General features: G+C 35.1%; 2 protein-coding genes across 2 annotated transcripts in view; both read right to left on the bottom strand.

Annotated features, from left to right (window-relative positions):
- The window catches only part of LOC143258420 (vesicle transport protein SFT2A-like), a 49,287-nt gene extending 23,443 nt beyond the window's left edge, over positions 1–25,844 (bottom strand). Inside the window, exons 1-3 of the mRNA XM_076517324.1 lie at positions 25,222–25,844; positions 19,787–19,876; positions 4,754–4,836 (exon numbers count right to left, since the gene is read on the bottom strand). Coding sequence (XP_076373439.1) covers positions 4,754–4,836; positions 19,787–19,876; positions 25,222–25,305 — 257 coding nt within the window. The 5' untranslated portion in view covers positions 25,306–25,844. The remainder of the gene's footprint in view (positions 1–4,753; positions 4,837–19,786; positions 19,877–25,221) is intronic.
- Positions 17,669–19,761, bottom strand: LOC143224350 (uncharacterized). Its single transcript, XM_076452742.1, has 2 exons — positions 18,376–19,761; positions 17,669–18,192 (listed from the first exon to the last, which is right to left on the bottom strand). Exon 2 carries the CDS (start codon positions 18,164–18,166, stop codon positions 17,669–17,671), a length of 498 nt encoding a protein of 165 aa, XP_076308857.1. The 5' UTR covers positions 18,167–18,192; positions 18,376–19,761.
- Positions 25,845–27,320: the final 1,476 nt, after the last annotated feature.

Genomic DNA, 27,320 nt, shown 5'->3' with positions numbered 1-27,320 from the left:
ATCAAGGGTTGTTTAACTCTAACAATAACATATTCATACAAAGGAAAATCCATAAGTAAAGAGAAAAATTCAGTGCCCATTCATCTAACTCCCCATGGAGCCCTATGATTGTATTCACTACAGAGCCAAAAACAGAAGGTTCTGCAGCAAAGCCAGGGTTTTGTGGAGACTATACTTGCATACAAGCATCAGACAAAAAGTCCACAACATCCATTAAAAACATTCAAAATTGGCACTCTGTTGACCATAGCCCTGGAGAACCAGCCAACAGACCCGAGGAGGCCACACCAGTGTATTCCATCTACAGGAATTCAAGGCCAAAGTGATATATTAGGATTGGATTCCTCAACAACCAGGATCTTCAAAACAAAAGGAAACAGATACACAAGACAAAAAAGGAAGTGTAAGATAAAGTATGATGAATTTCTCTGACAAAAATCAGTGAATCCAAACATCAGAGATGAAAGGGCTCCACTTATTAATGAAGGTCACTAGACAAGATTCCACCAGACATGAACCTACTGGGTTGTCACTGGAGCCACTGTTGGTGTATCAAATGGCATTAAGGAGAACAACAAATAAATGGCATCACAATTAGGAGGAACAGACAAGGGCTGAGAAGGGGAGGGTCGGTCAGGAAAAAAACGACAAAAAAACAAAAAAAAACGGTGCCATGCTCTGCTATGACTGGAGCAAAAAAATCCCTCAGATGAGAAAAGGTAGACTCGTTAGAACAAAGAATCATTCAGCTTGAAATACTCCAGGATTGTATCACACCTGAAGCATCTAAAAAAATGGGGCCACCCAAAGGTTTCACAGACATGGAAGCCAGTAGTGAGGTCCATGACAATAAGTGTTGTTGGACTGAAATTACCCTCAAGGCCAAAGGTTCTAAAATTGTGTTAAACCAGTAACATTTAAAGAAATGGGGGCATCTCAAGGTCCCATAGATATGGAAATAGGTCTGTGACAATATAAAAATCAATCTTAAAAGGTTCCAACAGTAAATAAATCACATTTCTTGTGCCAGAGCTAAACACAACAGATGGGCCAAAGTGAAATGAGGGGGGAGAGGGCTTCCCCAGAAAACTCTTCATGGTTCCTTTGAAGAGTTTCAGATTGGAAACAGTTCAAAAGATGTTTTTTTTTAATTTCGCAGGCTCGAGGGCTATCTGTGCTAGCCATCCCTAATTTAGCAGTGTAAGACTAGAGGGAAGGCAGCTTGTCATCACCACCCACTGCCAACTCTTGGGCTACTCTTCTACCAATGAATAGTGGGATTGACCGTCATATTATAATGCCCCCATGGCTGAAAGGGCAAGCATGTTTGGCGCAACAGGGATGCGAACCTGCGACCCTCGGATTACAAGTCGCATGCCTTAACACACTTGGCCATGCCGGGCCCAGTTCAAAAGAATCATCAAGGTAAAACAATGACAAGAGGGAATATTGAGCACTTGTTAGATGAACAGGAGATTCATGAACCTTCCCCCTACAAATAGATAAAACTTACCCCAACAGTTATTGGTCCAGATATAGACTGCCTCCATATGATGTAAAAGAGTATTGATCTAAAGCCAAATTGACAGTGGGTCCAAAAGATACAAAAAAATAAAAAATAACAAGCAAACAAAAGAACAACAGCAGATGAAACATACTAATACTGTCACCTAACTGGGAGAATGGGGGAGACAAAACATCCAACATGAATCTGAATATCAGGAGATGGAATAAAAGCGAAATAAGTGTGGGAGCCAGAGATATTCAAAATGGAAGAACATTTGTGAAAAGAAATACGAGTAAACATCACTCACTTGAAAAATGAAATCTGAAAAAGCCAACAAGAGCCTCAATCCTCAGCTATGATTTTGGAAGGCACATCAAATGGGAAGGGGTGTGTGTGTGTGTGGGGAGATGCAAAAAATGGTCAAAACCCTGATGAACCTGGTCAGATTCAAAAGGCTCAGGAAGAAGAAAGGCAATAGCAGGAGACAAAAGTTGTCCCATATAACATTCAATCTCCCTTTGAATAAAGGTCAACAAATACCCTGACATGTCATCTACATCTGTGACCTGAATTATGGTATCAGACAAATAAATAACTTGTACTCACAGTGGTAACATTGGCTTCAGTATTCATGTTTGAGACCAAATAAACAAGTGAAAATATTTGCAGCAAAAACACAGGTAAATCAAAAAATAGAGTGGAAAACAAATCCTTGAAATAAATTAAATTGAGGTATACCATTTTGAGAAGCAAATAACAAAAAGAAAGACCTCTGAACTTAAGCACTGAGAAAAATAAATGATGGTTCAATAATGATACATAAAGCATGTCACATGGATCACATGATAGTAGTGTTCTCCTATTGGTGGAGATGATGCATGATGATTTGCATGAAAGACATACTGGAATCTCTCATTCCAATCGAGGAGTACTGGATTATAAAAAAGTTCACATACAGAGGGCGGTATGATGTGGGAAAAGCTAATCTTGTGAGAGGACGGAAGTATCATAATGGAAATTCAGCTTTTAGCCCAAAATATTTCATCTCCACTTTAAAATTTAATTTTTCTAACCAGGGTGAATAGAAACTGAAGTTTCTGAATGACCCTTGTTATCTCTCAAAACCCTAGGGAGTTTGATAGAGTTAAAACCAAAATAGCTGCCAAATTAGATTAGGTTGAATCTGAAAGGGATAAACAGAATCTTAAAAAGTCACAGAAATAACTCATTGACCAAAAAAATCTTTATTAATGTAAATTTTAAGTTTTGTTTTTAGTTGCAAGATCTTAATGAATAGTACATATCCAAGTTTGAGTTCATTTAGAAGGGATATCTGTTATGCAATACATTGCTGGAAAGTGGGACATACTTTGGAAATTATGTAATGTGACACAACCAATATTACACAGGAATGTGCTCCTGAAAATTTGCAGTCAATGATAGAGTAACTTTTTTTTTTTTAAAAAAAAGGGAATAACATTGGCACACTCTAGTGATGGAATAAGATAACATCACTTCACACACATATTTGTAATTTTGGGACTGAACTCCAAATTTCATTGTTGTTGGGGTAGTGTTCTGGTGAACTCCAGCAGCAATTCATACTTGGACAAAACTGAAGAAAGGTTCATAATGTTACAAGTTCTTTTAGAATTAAATATTAATAAGCAAGTGACATTTAGTACATGCAGACATCTTTAACAGTATTACATATTATATAGCCAAAGATAAGTTTAGAAGTAAAAGGTTAAGTACATTATTTTAAAATTATATTTCACATGTAAATCAGTAAGTCAGTTGCCAAGTTAACAACCATAGCAGAAAAGAGTCATGGTGGAATAGCTTGTATTAAAACTACATTTTGACTTTGTTTGGCATTTTGTAGGTAATACACTACCATCAAAAACTAACAGACTTTATATATAAAGACATACAATAGCCCTTTTTGAGGCAAAATATTCATACACTCTGATAATAAAGATGTGAGAATATTCATTATACCTAAATTGCACTGGTATACACAAAAGAATATGGATCAACTTAAAGAACTATGACCATCCAAATAGACCCACAACAAGTTTTGAGTCTTTAGTTTTTGAACAATTAAACACAGACCAAATGTTCTGTGAAGTCTCGTACATTTTCAAAAGTACTGTAGAGAATTATTCAAGTTCCTGCAAGATGAAAGCTTACTGGTAATGATTGTTGACAAGTAATATTGGGATTGTGGGATACCTCACTAAGACCTTACTTTGATCTGACAAGCTATTATTTTGATTATTCTTGAGCTTGTCTTTGACCTGTATAAACATCTTGCTTCTAATATGCACTTATATCCTAGAAACAGTTGAAGTTTTTCAAAGAATACAGAAGCCTGCCAAGACAACCAAAAACACTAAAGTTCAAACTCAATTTGTGAATGCTGTTTATTTGTTCACAAAAAATGCTTTTTTTTCCCTTTGCTGAATGTGTACATTTTATTCTCTGGAAGACATTTCTGAAACCTGATGTATTGTTGATACCTTTACGTTAGGAAATTACATATCTAAATATTACACAACAAATTTACTAGTCCAGTTACTGAGCATTGTTCTTGCTTCTCAAAATATATCTAACCTAAGAATTTACTTTTAACTTATTTATAATAGAATTCATATATTACCTGCTTTAACAATTTACAGAAAAAATTTCACTTATTCCAAAAGTCAATGATTTACAAGAACTTTTGAGAATGTATTTATAAGTGTTATGAACTTATGTTTAGTTTATTACTTTTAATAGTTGGAGATATTCTTCCTCATTCACTTTGAACATTAGTAGCTCTTATAAGAAATAGAGGAGCACTTGTCATACTTCACAACCATTACTTTACTCTTGACAGAATATTTTTAATACTTTTAATAACAGATACAAATAACAAATATTGAATTATTTAGTCTTTACAAATGCAAACACAGTTGAAATTTTTCAACACTAAAATTTACTTACTAAAGAGCAGAAACAAAAAACTTTGTCTTAAGAAATAAGTCTTCTCAGTTAAATTTTGAAACAGAATCTTTATATTGTCATAATAAATCTTAAATTACTTTATATACACACTTTTGGATGCATTAACTACATACAATTGACAAATTCATAACTCAAAAACTTAGAATTGCATTATTTTTATTATAATTACTTTCTGGTAGCCCTAGGATAAGAGATCTCCAACAAAATTTAATATACCAGTCACAGTCAAACACCTACCTAGATATGGCTGTTATATTTCCTACTGCATAAAATACTCCAAACAAAAGTTTTCCATTTGGTCCAAACAAAAAAAATGATCCCTAAAAAATAAAGCAATTGAGAAACATCAACAACCACTTTCAAAGCATAACTAAAATAACATTAAGTAGAATTTAATTAACAATTAAATTCTTCCACTAAATGAACTACATATTGTATCTATAATTCTTTCAATAAACATTAGACATGAATGAACTTTTTAACTTAAAATATTTTACAATAAAATTATTAGTATCACAAAAAAAGCATAAAATATTATGTCCAATTAAATCATTATGAGTGATTTGTGCAGAGTGTGGTAGATCAAGTTACAATAAACTTAGCTCAACCTCTCATTAATAAACCTTAACTTAACAAGTTAAGATCTTGTTGGAAACTTTTCTTCATAATTTTACAACTCACATCTTATAAAATTCATTACACTTCAAAATTTGAAAACGAATTCAAAGATTAAAAAAATACATTGGTGTATGACATACATAATACAATATTATACAAACTCTCTTACATAACCTCTTGAAAAGATACTAAAATGACACTAAATGGTAAATAACATTTTATATTTATAATTGAACATCACAAGTTTCGATATTGTTCCCTTGGAAATTTCTCTCTTTAATAATTATATTCAATAGATTACAAAAGCAATGTTAAAAATACTGGGCTAAATAAAATCTGCAATCAATGTACACAGTGTTGATTGAAAACTAAGTTTACAATAATTAGACATTTCTGTGCAACATCAGTCTTTAGTGCCCCCCCATGGAAGTAAAGAATATGAGATAAAGCTATGAAATTGGATTATGGATGAGGAATCACAACCAACATGCAAGAATTTACTCTGACTGATCCAGCTCTAATCCAAAACCACAAACTGAAAACCAACATCCAGGTGATGGTAGGATTAGGGAAAGGGAAGAGGATCCCAATTGAAGAGGTGAGCTGCAACATGACACATCTACTACAAAAAAGAACTTCATCCTCCAGATAGGACTGCAACATCAATATCCAGAACTCGTCACATGTAGGTGGAGCACATGTATTTGGAAATATGTCTAGCAACATTGCATTGTGCTGTGCTATCTGGGTAATGTTAACTTCCAGGTCCCACTGCACGGAAGTGGATTACTTCAAAAAAAATACATGCAACCTCACCCTCTGGATAGAAATGCAGAGAAGCTGGCCACAATATCAACATCTGGAACAGACTGCACGGAGATGGAGCACATGACTGGATGATTGCAGGCCCTCAACACCAGCAGAATATCAACACTCTACTTTCCACTGAATAGAAGTGATCACGTTCAGGAAAGTAAATCCATGGTAAGTCACCTCAGTGGTTTGCAATTGGAAAGTGATAAGGACTCCCATATTCCACTAGAAGAACAAGGGAGATAAAATGTAGTAGAAACTTCAGGAGTGCTAACACCAGAGACAGTACAATAGATGACCATGAAAAACCTATGTTGAAAAGCACACTGCCCCTGGTTTATTCAATCAAAGAGATAGCAGGACTGGACAACTATCCTCTTCTGCTTTAGCATGTATGTCAATGGATTATGCAGTCCAGAACTGGCATATTAATAAAACAGATATATTGCAAGGAAAATCTTACTAGCAATCTAGTAGCACACTCATCTCAACAGCGAGTGTTATTGGCCATGAGTATATTGCGTTTTATTATTTAATCTTTGCCACACTGTGCAAATATGAAATATAGAAATCACACTGGACAGATAATGGGAAATATACATATAAAATGTTTATTTATAAATAGAAGATAGCTTACTCAGTCCCAACCACAAATAAGTTTGAATGGTGGCAACAGGCAGAATGAGAAATAAACAGCAACACACACACACACAAAAAGAGAGAAACGTGAAGTAGGACACATGCCTGACTGGAAAATGAAGGCAAGACTCTGGAAAACAAGAAAGGTGCTCGATCTTAAGTAAAGACATCTGGAATAAAATCTGAGAAGAAAAAGGCAGGGAGGAACAGACCAACTGAATCACATGACAATCCCAACTTGTAAGGGTCGGAGAAAGAAAAAAAGGGGGGGGGGATCATGCACAGATGAAAGTTGCCAGAGGATGAAAGTGTAAATAAGAACTATTAAAAAGAGGCCATGTGGGCAATGGAACAACAAAAAACATATACTGAACATAGAAGTCTATTTGGATCAGACCAGGAATTACAACGAGAATGAGATGGAAGAGGAAATGACAAGAAGTAAAAATGATTTTCACAAGCTGCCAAAGTTTTAATTAGGAAAATAAATCCAAAAGAACAAGGAATGTAAATGCAACCAGCTAGTCCAGTTCAGACTGAGGAAGTCCATTACCAGTGTCTTAGGATGATGAAACAAAAAAACAAAAAACAGAGGTAGTTTGATGCTGAAGTAAAGTAGTAACAACATCAAGATGAAGAGTATCTTGCTGATTGCACAGACACCTGAAAACCTGAGGGTCTAGAAACCCGACTGTGGGATAAACATGGTTGGGTCGTGCAAAATTGCCCAGAAGAATCTTGATGATGGACTCTCCCCAGTCTCTGAAATACATATCTCTCATTTGGTGCAAAGATTCAAAGTACTGTTGTTCACAGTTGCATAGCCAACCAGCTACCTGGATATAAAAAAGCTTGCAGAAAGTTTGTAATTATAAGAATATGAAATAATAAGAAAATGATAACAGATTATCAAAGCCTATTGAATAATGCAAGAAAAAAACTCAATAATTTTTGTAAATCAACAGGTATTCTTCTCATCTGTTCCAAAAGTGTGATACAAAGGAAACCTTTCAGAGTTCCTGTGTACCATCCAAGAGAACAACCAAGGTCAGGAAATAACTAAAAATTTTAGGATAGCTGGTAGTTTGGAAATCTAACACTTATGATCTATGTCTACTAAAAGAAAGAAGACTTAGTTGTCTGAAAGGAAGATATTTCTTACCATTATCATGCCACAACAAACTGTCAGATTAAGAACCATCCAACTTTGTTTAAATAACTTAAATATCTATTAAAAAACCTTTGTTGTTTCCAAAAGTTATAATTTTCCTATACTGAAAATGTATTTCCAGTAGGTAATTTCCTCCACAAGTTTTGCTTTTCTCATTTTGTGCTGCCCTCTATAAGCAATTATTTTTTACAATGAACAAGACAAGCCTTCTGCACCTTCCTATTGAAATCAAAGATTTCAACTTGTTTGTCATGTATCATCTCTCCACCAATAGGAAAGCAGTACCATCACATGACACATGACTCTCCCTTTGTGGACCAATACTATACCATTACTTCAAAGTTCAGCAGCAGACATAAGTACCAGATAATTGTGGAAAGAGTTAGTGCAGGGAAGTACCTATCAAAAATATATTTTCAGTAGAGAAAAATTATAACTTCCAATGTGGTACTTCCTTCCTCCCAAAACATGAATTAAATCCCACATTGAAAAGGAGTAAAGACCAGTACGAGGGAAGACTAAACACACCACCTGAAGTGGTACTGCTGTGGATGAGAGAAACAGATCAGATGATTGGAGGAAAATTACAGTACCACTTCTGATCCAGGTATCTCCTTGTCATAACCAGCTAGGAACAAAGAAGAGAGCACATCTGAGCACGAGGAAATAAGTCAGTAAAATGATCCCAACTGGATAAATATGGAAATTCAATCCCACAGGCATAAATGAGCAATGAAGGATGTGTCCCTTGGTGTAGAATAGTTAGGGCATGGCAGGCTGAACTCAGTAAGTCAACTACATCCAAAATCTCCTTGGCAGGTACTGGTATCCATGCAAGGATAGAATGATAAGCATACCAGATTCACCTCAAGCCCTAAAATAAGATATGTGAGTAAAACACCAGGAATATGAAATGTGGTATCTGAAGGACACACATTGCATGGAATCAACCCCCAAGACAATGCAATGGGTGATCACAAAACCCTAGCTGAATAGCAAACCATATGGATTTATTCAATTAAGGCATGGCAGGGATGGGAAGCTATCCCCTTCTGCTTTATTCATGCAGTCTATTGGTGGTATTGTATAGGACAGAACTATTTATGAAGCAGATATCATGAAATTAATTACCATCCAATAATCTCATGAAATACCCTGTCTCAAATGTAAATGTGAGGAGCCATGAAAACAGTATGAAATTAACATGGCATACCATGTGGATTTGTTTATTTGTGTAAAGAATACCTGGTCAGGCACCACTTGCTACAAAGTAGGATCCAAGAGATGAACTTCTAGTGAAACCACATCTATTGATGCACATAATGGGAAATGAGCATTTGAGGCATAGTCCACATTCTCAACTGCAGAATCTCCTCTAAAGACCGACGTAAGAAAACTGATCTTCTTGCCAGGGAATTCAAAAAAAGCCAGGCATGACAATGAAGGACATGAAGTGCAGGATGCAGAAATGGTAACTAGGGTTGATGAAGAATGTCAGAAAATAAGGGAAGAACAAAAGGAAAAACTGCAACTGGAGTAATTCAGGTAACCAGGCTTAAGTGGACAAGTAAGAAGCAATTAAAAGAACTTTTCTTGGAGTGTTATGAATGAAAAAGACTACCTGCTTAAGCAATCAGGAACTTATCAACCAATTCTACTGACAACATTTATAACCAAAACCCAAGAATAAGGAACTAGAGACCTAAACAAAGGCAACTAGTGATTGAAGACAGTGGAAAATGCATCAATATAGAAGTACCCTACTGACTGAAAAGCCACAGAAAAATAAAGAGGATAAAGGACTCACTCCATCAGGTCAGGAAGGTTGAAACCAACAGGTATATGGCATGCCATCAAATTAATGTGAGGATAGTGGGTCCAAAAGAGAAGTTCAATGTTAGATAACACTGGGATCTTAACTGGATGCCATCTTGGTGACTGAGATGAATCACTAGTGTTGAATTATTGGAATGGATTATGACCATATGATCTCTAGAGATGGGAAGAAAGAGATCAATGCTCAATAGCATAGATTTCGAGAATGTTAATATGAAGAAGACATTTTCCCATGACCTCTTGATGATCTACCCACACACTCAAGACATGAAGGGATGCACCTCTGAACAAATGTAAATTTGGTCATGGAGGAGAAAGCAGGTCACCTGCCAATGTATGAACCATGTCCAACTACCACTGGAGATCATCCACAACAAAAGAAGTAAAAATGTTATGCGAGCATCTAAGGGATCACAAAAAAAAGATTCCATTGTATGTAAAGGAACTACCAAAGGGATCACATATTAGCCTGGCTGAAGTGTATGAGAAGATCATATGCATAGCTATATCAAAGCAACTTCTTACCTATGATCATTGTAGAAGTGAGGTGTCCAAAAAGCAAGAGTAGGTAGGTTTGATTTGAAAAATGTTGGAACAAGCCAAATACCAACTAGTACACAGCTAAGCCTTGGACATTGGCTAAGAGAGACTTAGCCATGGTATCAGCAAGATCATTTCCCTAAATACTGATTCCAGAGCCTGTAGACAGTTAAAATTCTGTATAAATAGTGCAGTTAGAGTACTTTTGAGTTGACACATGATCCAGGATAAGAGATGGTATACAATTTAGCAGTGACTGGGCCATGATAAACGATGGCAGTGCCCAAAGAGACGCCTGATTTTGAACCATCCATATAAATAGGTATAAAGTGATGGTTTCAGGGATACTTTAATATCCCAGATTGGAAATACCAACTTCTTCAGGTGACTCAAAGAAAGGTCACTGGGGATGGTAATGTGCCATGGGAGAATGGACCAAACACTTTACCTAAAAATGTCATCTAGTGTCAGACCCAATTCAGTTGCACATGTTCAAGTACAGTGGCAAAAAGGTTAAACAAATGACAATCTATTAATAAACAAAACAATCCATCAAGGATGGAAAACAATTACAGATGGGGTGCTGTAGAAAGAATCACTGTTTAGCAGTGTATTACAGAGAAAGTTGCAAATGGCAAAATGAAGAGATGGTTCATGAGACTGTGTACAAACAGGCTGATAAAGTGCAGAATATCCCCATGGAAAGCCGAAGTTCCTGATGGTGAATGGGTCCAGCATAAGTGCCAAGGGTCTGGCAGTAGACCAGAGACTTGTAGTTGAGTTTTGATTTTATGAAAGTATGATGAATCATTAGCTTAGAACATTGATTTATTCCCCAAGAGATGGAAGAGAGGATGTAAAGGATGTTCAGTACTCTAGTACATGTAATGGTCCAACGCCTAAGGACAATCTGAAACAGTCACTCTTAAAACCTCATGTTCAACAAGCAACACAAAATGTAACTCACTGAAATCAAATCTATTTGCAACTGTCTGGAGAAGCTGAAAAGCAACAGCATTGATCTTAATACTGAAAAGTGTAACACTCAAGACACAGCCCTGAGGAACTCCAAGTTCCTGTGGGGCCCTCCTCAGCCTTTGAAATAAACATCTCTGATTCAGTGCAAATCCAGATGAGGTGGAGGAAGTGGTACTCCCTTCATTATACTGTCATTCTTCAACAGATGCTGAAAACAATCCGTAAGGGAAGGAAGAAGGGTAATTAGACAATCCAAGGATTCCTGAGCAAGATTTCATTGGCCATGGAGACACCTCTGAAGAGAATACATACGTACCTGACCCAGAGGAATAAGGGCTTCTATAGAAGCCCAAGTTCCCAAAAGGAATGGAATATTTTATACAGAAACAAAGAAAGCAGTACATGTATAGAGAACTTAAACCACTGTTGAACAGAGAATAAGTGAACTAAAATGGGGCCAAATAAGAGGGGAAGTGAAAGATAAATCAAAATGGATGAGAGAGTGGGTAGGCAACATGCAACTACATAAATTTAGACATCAGCCAACACAAGCTGCTACTGCCAGCAGCGAGTGAGCAAGTGTACGTTTGTGCGTGTTAAGACTCCAGTTCAGAATTAGCTAACAGAAGTCAGACATCTAACCAGTAGTGTAAACACAACCATAGAGCAAGCAAAAGTTGAGTAAAAACTGTGATCACAATACTGAAACAAGCCCAAAATACCAGGTATGAAAGTTATACACAATCCAATGAAGTTATCTGGGCCTATGAGAAATATGAATATGGAAACAGGCGTTCAAGACGCCTACCTTGGTAACCCATTGTCTTAGAGAAAAAATTCTAAACTTAATAAAGGACTCTGTGGGTAATCATGGAACACCAAGAAATTAGTTCAATCAGAACAAAGAGATCACAGGACAAAAATCTGACAAAATCCTGAAGAAGATTGGCTGGCAAACAGCACAACATTGATGAATTCAGACAGGTAGCTGGATCCTAAGTTAATGGAAAGGAAATTGGTAAAGGAGACAAAGATGGAGAGGAAAAGAAAAGAAAATCCTTCTAATAAAAATCAGACAACCAAAAGAATCTGTAGTGAATAATTTTCATAAGGGAACAAAATCAGCCAAACATCAGGACTGGACTGGAAGCCACCTGAAAGTCACTAGAAATACAAAAAGCAATAAACCTAACTTTAACACATGTAGCACAATTTCAAAACCCCAGTGGAAAGAACTGGTAAAAAATGGGAGGTTGCAAAACAAGAAACAGGTATAGGAAAGGTCATGTTATTAGAATAAGAAAAATGATTATACAAAGACAACTAGATCAAATGTGGACTCTGGAAAACTTCCAAAAATGCACCAATGGAGAAAAGGAACCATTCAAAAATAAGAAAGATAAGGGAAGGATAGTTAAACCTGTGAAAAGATAGCATTCTCTCCAATGCAATCCCAAAAACAACAAAACTACATATGAAGAAATAGGGCTAAATTGGACAATAGGGTCAAGGAGAAAGAAGGGAAAGATTATCTCCTCAAAACCCTCAGGGGACCTGTGGAGTGCCTCAGAAACTGGAGGTACGTTGGAAGGTACTACAGGAGAGCTGCAAGGGTTATATGAAGGTAAAAAAATGAACATGAAAAAAATGGATGAGATTAAAAGGGAATTGTGTTTTTCTGTGGAAAGAAACTAGACTATCTGCACCAAACAATTGGTAAAAACTGTTAGAAAATTAAATAAAGTTAAAACTATATAATATCTAAAATTCACATAAATGATTTATATAGAATTATAAAGGCCAATGGCTATTAGTAATAAACAATTAAATAAGCAATCAACTTGGACAGTTTCACCATTGCTAATGACGCCATCCAACGTCAGGGCTAAACACTTAGAAAACAAGCATCTAAAATGGTGTTATTGCAAAGAGTCATAAAAACTGCACAACAGTAAAATGTGGGCCATTGTCACGAGCGTCATAAAGACACACTGGTGCATCAGTGCTGGATAAAAGAAAATGATAGGTGAAAAAGATATGACCAATGTGGAACCTTGTCAAAACAACCTCTTCCCTATGATCATTGTGGAAACTATACAACCAAAAAGCAATGGTATGTATGATTTGGAAAAGCTTATTGGAGTACTCTTTATCCTAAGTTGAAAGCCAATTGGTGCAGATTCAGCCATAATGGCACCACAGAAGATGGACTTTGTGGCAATGTCAAAAAGACTGTACCATTGAATACTGACATGACCCACTATTCAGAAAAAACTTGATATGAATAGATCAGAGAAAATTTGGCCAGTCAGTTGAAAATGTCAAGGATAACATGGGAAGAAGTCAGGGTAAGAAATATAGGATCCATAAATAGCTAAGAGAATCTATAAAAAGTACAGTTAAAGTATGTTTTAGCTGCCACATGATTCGAGGCAAGAGAAATGGCATAAAACTTAGCAATGAATACAAAAACAGTAAAAAGGAATTTATGAACAACAACATGATCATGAATAAACCATAACAGATTCTACATAGTCACTTGACTTTTAACCACACATAAATTGGTACAGAGGGAAAGTTTGAAAGACATTCAGTAAAGAGAAGACAGTTCTTCTAGTATGGAGTGTCCAAATTAGTCAGGCAATTTAAAAAAAGATCATACATGAAAATTCTAACTTGCCATGAAGCAATGGGCCAAACATATGTTGTGGAAATTTTAATCAATGCCAGACCAAGTTTGGTCATGTGTACCCAGATACAGAGGCCAAGAGGTGGAATATCTGATCATTCATTATTGAATAGAATGGCCCACTGAGGATTGGTTGGTTGATTTAGTGTTTTATGGCACAAAGCAGCTCAGGCTATCTGTACCAAACATCTAGTAAAAAGTTAAAATTAAATTTATTAAAATTCATAATAGAAAATTATGGTAAAACAAAACATAAATAGCATAAAACCAATGTTTACATCTAGTCTACAACATTAAGAGAAAAACTACAGTAATACAAGTTGTAAAGGACTTTCTGTAGCATAATTGCAGTGAGGATTGAAAACACAGTCCAAGGTAGTGTATTGTTGCAAGGATCATAGTTTAGCAGCATATTGTAGGAAAAGTTGCAAACATCAGGGTTGAAGAAATGGTTCAGGAGATTTGGTATACAAACTCTAGAGTTTCAAAGTACAGAATGCCTCCTTGCAGAGTTGGAACCCCTGATGATGAATAGGATCCAGTATCCTAAGTGCCAAAAGCCTTGCTGAACTGTAGACCAAAGATCCATAAGCAAGTTTTCATCTTATGAGGGCACAATACATCTTCAGCATAGAACAACAATCCACTCCCGAAGAAGCAGAAGAGAGGACACTGAGGATGTTCAGTGACCTGCTAAATGTGTTGCTCAAGACACAGCCTCCAGTGTATTGGCTAGTGGCACAAATGTAAAGGCCACATGCTGGATGACAAGCCATTTCACAATCTTTGTTATCAATAGAAAACTGCCAAAGGGTGAAGAAATTGGCAAGACAGAAGAAAGTTTAAGTAAGGAGAGACAAACTGTATGATATAAATTAATCATGGTCTTAATGGTATCCAAGTTTAAATGAAAGTTTTGACAGTTTCAATGTATCAGTGAAGCCATTTTTACTTAGGAGGGGATAAGGGCAGATAGCCTTTTGGTTTGTGACCATATCACTTCACCTTAGAGAGAAAAAAAAAAAAAAGGTCTATCAGCTTCCACAGATTCTGCCCAAGGCCAAGTGACCAGATCTTTATCAGAAGATAGTGCATCTAGTGACTGAAAGCACGACCATATTATGGTTTTGCATTTCAAGTCTAATGGAGAGGGACCAGAACAGCAACAAGAAACAGTGATAGGGACAGACAGAAGTTGGTATTGATTGGTCCACACCCTTTCTCATAGAGGGCAAGAAACCCTTAATGCTAGAAAAGAAAAACTTTGATGGAGGTATAGAAAGATCAGTCTGCACACCCACCAAGGATGTAAAATGGAGGGCAGCAGCACACAACTTGAGTGGCATTGGAGACAGTAGTTTCTGCCCCTCAGGATACAAGATATTATTCACAATCCACAAGAGATTTACCTCTTTCTCCTCAATCCACTTAGGGCAGAAACAGAAATAGGAGGGGTGGGAGCCTTCACAGTTGACACAGTGAAGCTTTAGGTCACACAAACTGACACTGTGGTCATTACAGCCACAACAAACACAGGACAAAAAACCACAACAGGAGGTGTTTGAGTAAATTAACCACTGGCATTTAACACACCATAATGTGTTTGGTATGTAGGGCCACACTTTACAGTATAAGTAACTGACGTTCAGATACGTAGGGGATGGGACGATCAAAACAAGAAGACATGCAGGCCTTGAAACTCCATCTGTGAAAGTAGAGATTATACATCACATGGCTAAAAGTACTTCAGTGAAGAAACCTGCAAGACTAACTTGGGGATGTTGACAAGATCCCTCTCAGAAATTACTGCTCAGGATGTATTCAGAATAGTACTGGGAGTAGCCTGAATGGGTATGTCTCCAACAGGCCTGGGCTTCAAGAGTTTGTTGCATTCTGGTTTCAACGTTTTGTTCAGCATGTCACCAGATCTTAGTTTTTGTAACATATTTTGGAGAGCCAGCACGCCCTTCCAATATTTTCTGAAATAAAAATTATGACACATGTTCAAGGGACTTTCCAGAAATGAGTGTAAAACAAGGAAGAAAGGTACAGTATCAATTATAGCTGGGGACTGAGTATACGAGCCTTCAAACTGCGATCCCTTCCAATCAAGAATTATTTAACCCTAACAGTTGTATGTTCAGGAGTAGTAAAAGCCATAAGAAAAGAGAGAGAAAAAGAAAAATCAGTGCTCACTGACCCCACCCACCACGAAGCCCAAAGAGGGGACACATGCTACAGAGCTGGAAGCAAAAGGCTCTGCAGCTATGCCATGGTTCCATGGGCACTATATCCAAATACCAGCATCAGACACAAAGTCCACAATACCCACTGAGAATGTCCAATACTGTTACTCAGTTTACCCTAGCCCCAGAGGAGGCTACTCCATGGCATCCCATTTACTGGAATTCAAGACCAAAGTGATATGTTGGGGTTGGACTCCTCAACCACCAGGATCCTCTCCTTCCCTTCACAGATCACTAGATATGGGTGGATATTCAGATCCCAGAGGAGGTAAACTGAAAATACAGAACCTTTCCTGGGAGGTCCACTCACTAAATACGGGAGTCAACCTCGATGGGAGATAGAATGTGGGAAATAGGAAAAAAGGAACAATCACCCTGAGCTGCCACAGACATGGGGTGAATAGAGGAAATAGATATGGTGATAACAGGTAAAAGAAACATCAATGACAAACAAATCAGACTAGCAATATCCACAGACAAAGAAAAGAAGGAAATATGTCTTAAAGAACAAATAAAACAAGGAGCATGAGGAAAGTGGTTCAAATGGATGTAAAGTCAAAGCAAGGAGAACAACAGTAATAACCTAATCCAGAAGTGAAGAATGCCTAGGAGACATCTGAATCTGGAAGGAACATATGAACATAGTAAGAATAGAGGAAAGTAAAATTCCTATGGTAACTAAATAAATGAAAAGTATGGTAGGGCTGCCTGAAAACCAGAAAGCAGGAAGACTAAAGAACCACGAGAGATTCTTTCAAATAAACCATAGAAAGCTAGTTGGCAGTAAATCCCCTACCAGCTCACCAACAGAGAAAGACCCTCCACCTCTGCTGGTACACATCCACGTATGATGGATGGGTGGAAGACAACAGCAGGAAGACAACTTATTGTGAAGCCAGATATTTTCTTCAAGGAACAGACAAAACCCAGGTGTGAAGATGCAGGTTATGAAAACTCAGATGTATAATGAGGGATAAAAGTTGATACAGGATGAAAGGAAACAGAGGAAGAGGGACAGATGGTAAGAGAAGTAGACACTGTGGTCTTAGAACAATGAGTGGAGTGTAGAAGAGAAATCAAAGGATGTGTAAGACAATTCTGACTGAAGGCATTATCAGCCAGAGCCTGTGGATGAAATACAAGTAACCAAAAGAGACTCAACTGTGTATATAAGCCCATAATAAAATCATCCAATTGGGTAAAACGCCATTGAAGGCAAAGGTCCCTGAAAATGAGTGGATCAAATGATTACTCTGTGGAAGAGGTTTAGCTCAAGTGGGAAAGATTATTTGTGACTGGATTGAAAGCATCTGGCACATCATATGTAATAACAGAAATGTGATGTGCACAAACCCATTACACTGTGTAACACAAATGTTGTTGCTGGATAGTATGTGTTATTTCTTAATTGCTTGTGTTCTAAAAGTACAGTAAATGGCCATTATTCCCTTTAAACTTTGCTTTTGTGACCTGGTTAATGAAATTTAGACATTTACCTATTTTCTACTTAAAAACAGGCAAATTTGTACATTTTCATTTACATAAGGTCTGAATAAAAACAAAATACAAATGAAGATTTGCACGTATTTATACTAAAGTTATACAAAAATGAACAAAAATGCTTAGAAGCGAGTAATTTTTTGAGATTTGTGACTGTAATGTAAATTACTTTCATGTATCAGCCTCCAAATATAGTCTTCCATCATTTTTTTCTTATATGCTCCTTGGTAGCAGCATTCAACGTCCAGTATATCTTCATGGAGCCTAGATGTCAAAAACTCAGCATTCAACTTTGTTAAACCAAAATCTCTGATCAAGTTATTGAGGTCTCTTTGGTTGGGGTAGTATGGATTTATCTCACCAGCTGCACCTCTTAAATTGTAATCTGGATCTTCAACGTGTACCTCCTCTTCTGAGGAAGGATGCTTTCTCTCTAGTGGAGTGGGTACAGGGAGCTCAGGGCAGTGTGGCACTGGGGTGATGGATGATGGAAGGTCCAGATACGTGAGAGCAGATGCATTCTTGCCAGCCCAACATTTGGAAGGGTCCACCATGCAAAAATAGCAATTGCTCGAGTGGTCAATGGGTTCACGCCAAATTCTTGGAATAGCAAACTTCATGGCTCTCTTTTCCCCTCTGTACCATTCTGCAAAAGAGCAAAATAAAATTGTTATTATGAAGAATAAATTTATTTCATCTACAACTAAAGTGTAAGAGGTTCATGCAAAATATTTTGTGATATTTTTTCTATACTATTAGAAATTTAAAAAAAAATTAAAAGATATTTAAATTTTAAAAGGTCTAAAACTTGTGTAATATAAAATCTTACTATTCAAGGAAGCAAAAGTTGTCCGTCTTCCCTTCTAGAGTTTTTTTCAGTGCTCGCAGGTAAAATGAGGTGCCTAGTGTTTGTCTTGATTCCCAACATGCATGCCGAAATATGCCTTGTAGGCTTCACACATTTTAGTAGATGCTGTCACAGAGTACTTTTTTGCTCATCTTGATAAATTGGCCACATACATACAGAATGCATCTGGAGAATGCTTGAAGCTTCTTGATGCCATCTCTGATAAAATCAGATAGGTCTATGTGTTCACTTAGGCAGCTGAAGTGGTGAGCCCGTGTGTGTGTGTGTGTGTGTGTGTGTGTGTGTGTGTGTGTGTGTGTGTGTGTGTGTGTGTGTGTGTGTGTGTGTGTGTTACTATGGAAAGTTCTAGAAAATTCTTGCAAGTTCTGCAACATTCTAGAAAGTTCTTGAAAATTCTTGTAAGTTTGAGAAAATTCTCTATCAGCTACTCGGCACTGAATCTACCTGGAATGTTCTGAAAAATGAGTAAATTTGAAAATTTCATTATCCAGGTCACAAAAGCAAAGTTTAAAGAGAAAAATAGGTCTTTTCCATTTACTTTGAGCATAAGTAATTGGGAAAACACTTTCTGCCCAGAAACAAGAAAGAAGTTTTAATTTTGTTCCAAAGTCTGAAAACAGATTTCTGGGATAGGTGCCCCCTTCATGGTCGATTAGAGTCAGCACCATAGAACTGTCTAAAAGAACTACCATCAGATGGTTATGAGCAAGGGAAATGAAGTAATTTAATGCACAACTAACTGCAAGAAGGTCAATAAAATCAATAAGCAAAAAAGTTTTTATCTGTAGACAAATCTTTGTAGCAATAGATCCTAGCTCTCCAACCCAGAAAAAAAGCATCCATAAGCAGATGTGTAAACAAATGCAAAGAAGGAAATGGCATACCCACTGGTTTGTGGGCTTTCCACTGAGATAGTATCTCATGAGAGGAGGGTAAATGTTAGAGGAAAGGAATCCCACGCGAGATTCCATCATGAGCAGTAAGTGACTGAGCTAAGAAGGCAATACGAACGGAAACTTCCATAGAGTGTAGAAATAAAGGAGAAAGTATAGTGCAACTTGTTGGTGTTGATAAAAGATTATTAAATGCACAGAGATTAGATAGTCAAAATAAGGACCTTGCTAATGTAAACAATCAGCCCTTACAGCTGCTACAGAAAAGTGGTGGTGAAGGTAAGTGGTCGACTCCTGCTCAGAATAATAATATCAATCACTTATCTCTAACAAAGAAATATATATTAATCTTAGTTTCTAGTAGTAAGACATACAATATATTATTTCATAAATAGTTTAAAATAATCATAAAATTTTTTGTTTGTGTGTGAGAATAGATATAGGGATAACTATAAAGTACACGTAAAATAATAACTTACAACAACTGAAAAAATAAATCCTAATAAGAAGAAAACAGTAAATCCTCTAACATTTGGAGGCTTTGGTGCTAACAATGGCTCTTCTGGTATCTGGAAAATAAACAAACATTCAGAATTACACATTACAAGTAATCAGTCTTAGCTTTAAACAAATTTTAAAACAATTTTGATCTTAACAACTCAACCTTTTTAGTCTTCTAAGATGCAAAAGAAATAAATAGTTTGCTTAGAAAAACCAATTATATCTTGAAGCAAACTCACAGAACACCTCATACAAGGCTTCACAGTATCTATTCCTCATGGTACGGTTTTTAAACTGAAATGTAAACTAAAATTCATGAAGTATATTTTATATTTTAAAAGTTCCTCACACATTTATTGTAATTTTTAAAAAATAAACAGGAATCATTTAGTAAGTGAAAACATTTGCTTATTTATACATGCGCATATAATGAACTTCTAATGTTAAAACAAAGAAGTTCAAAATAATACATCTATGTAGTGGTTTTGAGGAGACTATTCAAACTTTTGTTTGTTACTCAATTAATTCTTGAACCTTAATGATGAGGAAAATGTAGTTTTATTATAGTTAATTATGCTTCCTAGTGTACAATGTAACTATCACTACACAAGATTCAAATGTAATCAAAACAAGTGGCCAAGTGTTCAAGGTGAACATTTTAGAATCTTCCCCACCAAGAATCCATATTCTTCTTTCCCATTTTGAGCAGTCTAGGAAACCTTGTCAATAATGTATTATGGCTGTATTTGCAAAGATAGCATTTCTACTTTTAAAAAATATGCATTTGATTGTAAAAAATATAAAAACAAACATATTGTAAACAGTAATATAATAGAATGCATTTTTGACACTTCAAATACAATAATTTAAGATGTATATCAAAAATTTCTTTAAAATGCTGTATAATTCATTTTAAAACATCCAGCAACTCATTTGTATATTTTTCAACATTTCCTTGTCCAGTGAAACCTACCAAGTTGTGTAATTGGTGTTCTCTTACAAATAAACATTAACAACTTCAGGTCTTATACTTAATCTGCTTTGATTATTCTTTCTGCAATGGTCTGGAAGTGATCATTTAATTTAGTGACTAATTTCACACATTCATCTGCTGCATGGTGTTAAAAAAGTACCTTTTATTTGCTTTACCATTAAAAACTGTCATAAGTACGTACAAACAGTACAACTTGAATCTAAAACATAAGAATGAAGGTAATAGAAAAAAAGTAAAATAACTAAATAAAAAAACAACTGAAAATTGTAATGGAATTACAAGATGTTTTGAAATTATTCCCTTGCAATTTCAAGCATTTAAAAGACATGTTAGTGCCCATTACACAGTTAAGCATAAAAATACTAAAGAATGGAGATTGTTAAATTAATCCATAATTATTAAAATCACTTCAGTAAGGCTCATCATCACTGTTGTAGAAAGCATTTTTTGAGTGTTTAGACCATTGCCATTTCTAGGAAGTCTAGACATATGCCCCCAGAAAATTTAATGCTATAAGATTCGATCTTGAACCATTGTAACTACAAATACTTCATACACATAATGTAATGTATTGAATAAAAAGAAGCCCGATTTACTGTGCAAGTTCTAGCAATATATACCAAGAAAAAAAATTGGTTATGCCAGGCTTAACTAGCCTTACAACTTCCATTGGCAATAATAACTCTTGAAATAAAAACTTTTTCCATCTTCAGTATTTTGATATTAAGGATGAAACTTTAAAAAAGTTTCCTTATCCTATTTTCAATAGACTAAAAAAAAGGAAAAATAATGACAGTTAAATTTAACATTAAAGACAGAATTTATTGAAATGACTACAATGAAATGTTAAGAGTAGGAAGTTGTTGCTTAATTGATAATTTAGTCAGTGTTAAATGTTGAACTTAAAAATTTATTGAAATATTGAAATTATATAAACTTATTGCAGGTCTGTTGTTTCACTATAATTTCACTGCTAAAAATATTTTTTTCACTATTGAATGAAAGTCATACATGTTTGTAAGCTCACATCAATGCAGGAGGTCACACACATGTAAGTATGTATTTACCAATAGTGGAAGGATGAAAACAGGTCTCCTGTGGAAAAAGTTTTTAGTTATGGGAAGCATTTTGAAATCGACTTGATCCAACACTTCTTAACTGTAAAGGAGTGAAATAAAGTTATCAAGCCAAAGACAACAGTCATGCTGTCACTCTTATCCACCAACACTACAGACTCAATGAAATCTCTTCAAATACAACTTGATAATAACAAAACTGACAACATGAGTAATGAAGATGGACATATTTTACACATTTACACCAAGTAAGCTGCCAGTGCCAAATGAAAGTTTTACCACCTGGTGATACATGCTAGCTAATAAAGTAAACCCCACTTTCACATTCTTGAAAATGTCCATGTAGAATACATCTTTCACAATCTGAATCCGATCTCCAAAATTTCTATTAGTTATTGGGGAATGTTCTTAACATTAAAAATATACATATCCAGTATAAAATAAATGCCCTACTCAACAAAATCCTTTATATCTCCATGAAACCAAATGGTTAGGATAATATTTGTAATGAATGAAAATGCAACCACTACAGATCTAGTCTTTGTATTCATTCATCATTATAATTTTATTGTTTATAGATGTAGATTGCTGATTAAGCCATATCTGGAGTACTATTACAATATTAAGCTCCTCACTTTACAAAAAGACATTGAATTGCTTATGAGGGTTCAGAGAAGTAGGGATACTAGGACAAAACCTGGAATGGAAAGACTGTTACACAAGAACATATTAAAATATTTGAAACTACTTTCTGTTGAAAGGAGAGAAAATCTTAAAGTGTTTAAGACAGTCAAGGGAAATGATAGCACCAATGCATTTTTTTTTTCACTCTTAATGGTAAGAATCATAGAACAATGAGAGACAAATATAAATTTGAAGGGTAAGAGTCAAGTTCAACTGAAAACATTTTATTTTTCTAACAGGGTTGTTAATCTTTGGAACAGGTTGACTTCAGAGTATATTTAAGGAAGTTTAAGATGAGGCTTGAAAAATATTTCACACTGGCTGGTTTTTTTGTTTTGTTTTCCCAAATATAGTTCCACAGATATGATGATCTAGATGAAACAACAGGTCCTTTACCGTCCTTAAGTTTTATATATTGTGGAATTACAAAGATTAAATGGTAGGTTGGAACAATAACTGGTAAATTACCTCTAGTTATATTAAGGCCATAACATTGCATTTTTATTATTATAACTTATATCCCACATTTAATATATATGGACACTTGCTCAAGCCATCAAAAAGCTCTGCTAATTGCAAAACTAATTTCTATTAAAGTATATTTATAGACATACTGATGACAAGTGAAAAGATATAATTATCTATTTGCAAAAATCACTAGTTAGATATCACTTTGTATACTGTACACAATTTTGATATTCTTATCTAAGAAAATACCGATTTACTGGAAAAAGTTCAGAACACAGATCTTATGATGATCCTGAGAAATAAAGGAGTCCCTTAGAGGGTAAGTTTAAGGTCCCTTTAACTTATTTTTTCTTCAGGAAAGAAGGGTATGAGGCAATATTTCCAAAGTTATCATCATGTGGGGAGAGGAGGTGGTGTTTGAATAAAAGCCTCTAATTCATTTGTGGAATATTCTGAAAAGGATGAGAGTTTTAACTTTCAAACAATTTGATTAGTTTATACAGTGAACTGACATCAGCAGTAGTGAAAACTGACATCATTAAGGAATGTCAGGTCTTATGAGGCCACAATTTTTTACAGTAGACATCTTTGACTTAGTTATCACAGTTGTATCCAGAGCTTTACATAATTATTTTTTCAACAAAGTCTATACAGGTGGATTCAATTACTTTACAACACTCTTTGACAAGGCAAATTATTTTTCTTTACATTGTTGCTACCAATACAATTGGTGATATTCAATTTGCAATCATTATTATAACTGTTGGTTACCACAGTGGTATCCAGAACTATAAGCAATTCTTTTTGTGCCAAAAGTCCACATATGCTGTTTCAGTAACATTAGAACCCAACTTACAAGATGAATTCTTCTTCTATTCTTTGTTATTACAATTCAATCTACAATTAGTAAATTTTAAAAGTTGCTACAACACACACTTTGACTAAACTTAGATCACTCATTCTGCATCTATCTCTATTTTTCACTAACACTTTCTTACTTTCAATTTACTAACTTAGTTACTTGCACTAACTTAATTGACAACACGCATTGCTTAACTGATGCCTAGATCTTTCTACAAAGTATAAAGCATTACAATCTAACAATACTTACTTATAGCAACAAAATTTCAGAAGATCCAAGCCATATAATGTCAATTCCCAACAACTGAACTGCACAATGAATGACTAATAAACAATACATATGTAAAGTTGAGATAAATTATTGCTTCTAAAAATAGTAAATTCAACACTCTTGCTTTACAACTATCAAAAATTAAAACTCTTGTATCAAATTTAAATGAAACATTTGAGTGTAACTAGATAGAAATTTGCAAAAGGGAATTCAATGATTTCCTTAAAAATAAAGTCTGGTTTTACTCTTCTCAAAAGATGGATGTGCAAGTACAGATTTGGTGGACCAAATGATCTCTTGTGTTCTCTAAGTTAACATTTTCCTGCACTGAAAATGTATTTCCTGATCTACAGTTAATACCAATTGCTAAATTAAGTTGGTTCTACTTCAATGTATACTAAATGATATAATAATGACTCCCACATCCACTTGGAACACAACCATTCTTCCCTCAAATAAGTGTATATAATTTAACTTTCATGTATTGCTGAAGAATATATTACTTTAAAAATATCAAATACATGTACAATATACCATATCCAATGTATCTTCCAATTACATTTATAACAGTCTTCTAATACTAAATGCTTCATAAATTAACACTTAAAACTTATTTGAAGTTATCTGTGTAGTGATACACCATTTACAGTTAAATGAAGCTTAAAATTTACACCAATTGTCATCACTTTCTAACAACATGTAGTAATTTACATAAAAATTGTAAAAAATCTGAGTGTAAAACACTGAGGTGTAATGGCTACACTTAATTTTAAATAAACAAAATATATTACTTAGATAATGAAACAAACATTCAAATAATACTATTCAAATGGATTACTAGAAATACTAACACTAATAGTACAACTGATAATTTTACTCGTTTTTTTTCTCTAGTTGTCAATGTATTACTAAATATCATTACCCATCCTATTTTCACAGCTTCTAGTAATATCTGATACAACAGTAGTATTATTTTACTTAATAAGTTATATAGAAAAAGTATCGTATTACGCATATATTCGGTATAATATTGTTCATATAACATAATTTAGTTTTTACCGTTGGCTGATGAGAAATAATAGGCTGTTCTTCATCGTCCACATCATACCCCTCTCTACTGATGGCACGTCTCAGTCGATCCATTTTCCGACAGTAACTCACGTGCTACACATAAATTCCAAATCTAAATAGCATAACAGTAAACGTAACCTTCGAGCTCGTATAAAAAGGGTGACTGACCCTACAAAAGTATATGCAGATGGCGCTCCAAATGTTCTTTGTTGTTTGTTTGTTTTTTATTTCGCTCAAAGCTGTATGAGGGTTATCTACGCAAGTACCTTATTATCATAATTTAATTGTTTATGAACACCTATTCTGATAGTTTCTAAAATTGCGTCCCTTCTTGGTGGCTTACGACGCTAGAGTTCGGAGTTCTGTCTTTGCAATAGGTCTAATACAGTTATCACATTGTTCATCTTTGCGCTTGATAACAAACATTATATATTTTTAGAAACCACTTTGAAACATATAAACGATTTTATACGAAATATCAGAAACTATTGAAAATGTAATGCAAATCCTTCTTACCATAAATACATATGTATGTATCAAATAAACATTATTGGGATACCAGATGCAGGCAGAAGTTTTGATTAGATTTGCACTCGATGCACCTCCCCATGGTAGAACGAATATTAACTGATGCAATTCAACAATATGCTTCGATTTATGTCGAATAAAATATAATGAAAGTTTTAAACTGAAATACGTATAAACGTTAGGTTTATCTAAATGATGTCTTAAAGTAATTATATCTGTAATAGAACATTAGTATGAGACCTATTATATCCCAACACTACATTCTTGATTTTGATTGATTGATTTAGTGTTTTATGGCACAAAGCAGCGAGGCTATCTGCGCCCATTCTTGATTTATCTTAGTTTATCATGAAGTAGAAAAGTATGTAATACTTTATCAAACCCCTCCCAGTTACTCATCGGTAAGGTACATCTGAGGACGGAGAACTTTCATCGTTAAAAATAGTGTTTTTTGTACCGGTGGTGAGAAACGCACAGCTAGTTCATTGTGTTTATATGTAACAAACAAATAAGAATGTTGCTATACAATAGATTCAATGTGCATCTAGCATTATTCCATTTTTATGCATTTATTTATATGATCGATATTTCATATACATATAAATGTATTTTCTCTCTTTTGTAGTGTGAAATATTTGACACACAGTTCTGTGTGTATTTTATTTAAAAGTATCAGCATGCAAATAGATCGGAAAGATGGGTAAATTGGCATTATGTAGTGCTTGATTTATTTGCATTTGATTCAAAGTACCTCTTATCGTGTTATAGTTATTATGTGTCTGACAGGAAAATATAAGCGACTATTGTAAAATAAAATTGACAATGTTTGAGAAAATGTGGCACTTCAGTTTAAAAAACAAATTCTCTGACAAGCATCAGATAGGTTAATCTGTAAATAATCAACAGCAAGTTTGATATAAAAATCTCCCAGTGGGACAGCGGAAAGTTTACGAACTCACTACGCGAGAAACTGTGGTTCGATTTCCCCGCAGTGTACACAGTATTCAAAAGTTGATAACTTGACTGAATTTTAAGTTGTTTGAGAAATAATCAGATTGAACACATTTAAATACCGGTAAAAACAATACTGATTTAGACACACTATAAAAAATAGTTTAAGTACCAGTGTAGGCATTTGAACATTCGTTCCTACTGGATCAATCAATAACTCGTCAGTTTTTCGTCTCCCGAACTAGTCACGATGAAAACAAGTAGAAACGAGAAAGGTAGTTGGTTGGTTGGTAGTTTATAGCTGACCAAAGAAAGTGTACCTGTATTTCAAACACTCACTTATTTTCTTTGTCCAATGTATGGCGTCACCTTATGTTCTCTGTACATAACAGCATTGGCAAGTGATCAGTTTTAGTCAATGTCATAGCTCGACCATTAAATGATATTCCAGTTTTAACGCATTTTAAGCTACGATCAGAACACTCTAAAATATTTTTGTGAACAAAAGAGATTTAACCAAAAAAACAAAAGGGTGAGAAAGCTAGAACAGGATAATGATAGACATCCTGCATCATATATTTTCCCCACTGCAGTGCAGAAACTATATA

This window comes from Tachypleus tridentatus, chromosome 8 (genome assembly GCF_004210375.1).
Source record: "Tachypleus tridentatus isolate NWPU-2018 chromosome 8, ASM421037v1, whole genome shotgun sequence".
Lineage (NCBI taxonomy): Eukaryota > Metazoa > Arthropoda > Merostomata > Xiphosura > Limulidae > Tachypleus > Tachypleus tridentatus.
The sequence above is the reverse complement of the archived record's forward strand: the minus strand, read 5'-3'. Positions and strand labels throughout refer to the sequence as shown.

What these genes read in the sequence shown, in the direction of transcription:
- LOC143224350 (XM_076452742.1), bottom strand. Translation starts at nt 18,166, where the DNA reads ATGAAGTTTGCTATTCCAAGAATTTGGCGTGAACCCATTGACCACTCG.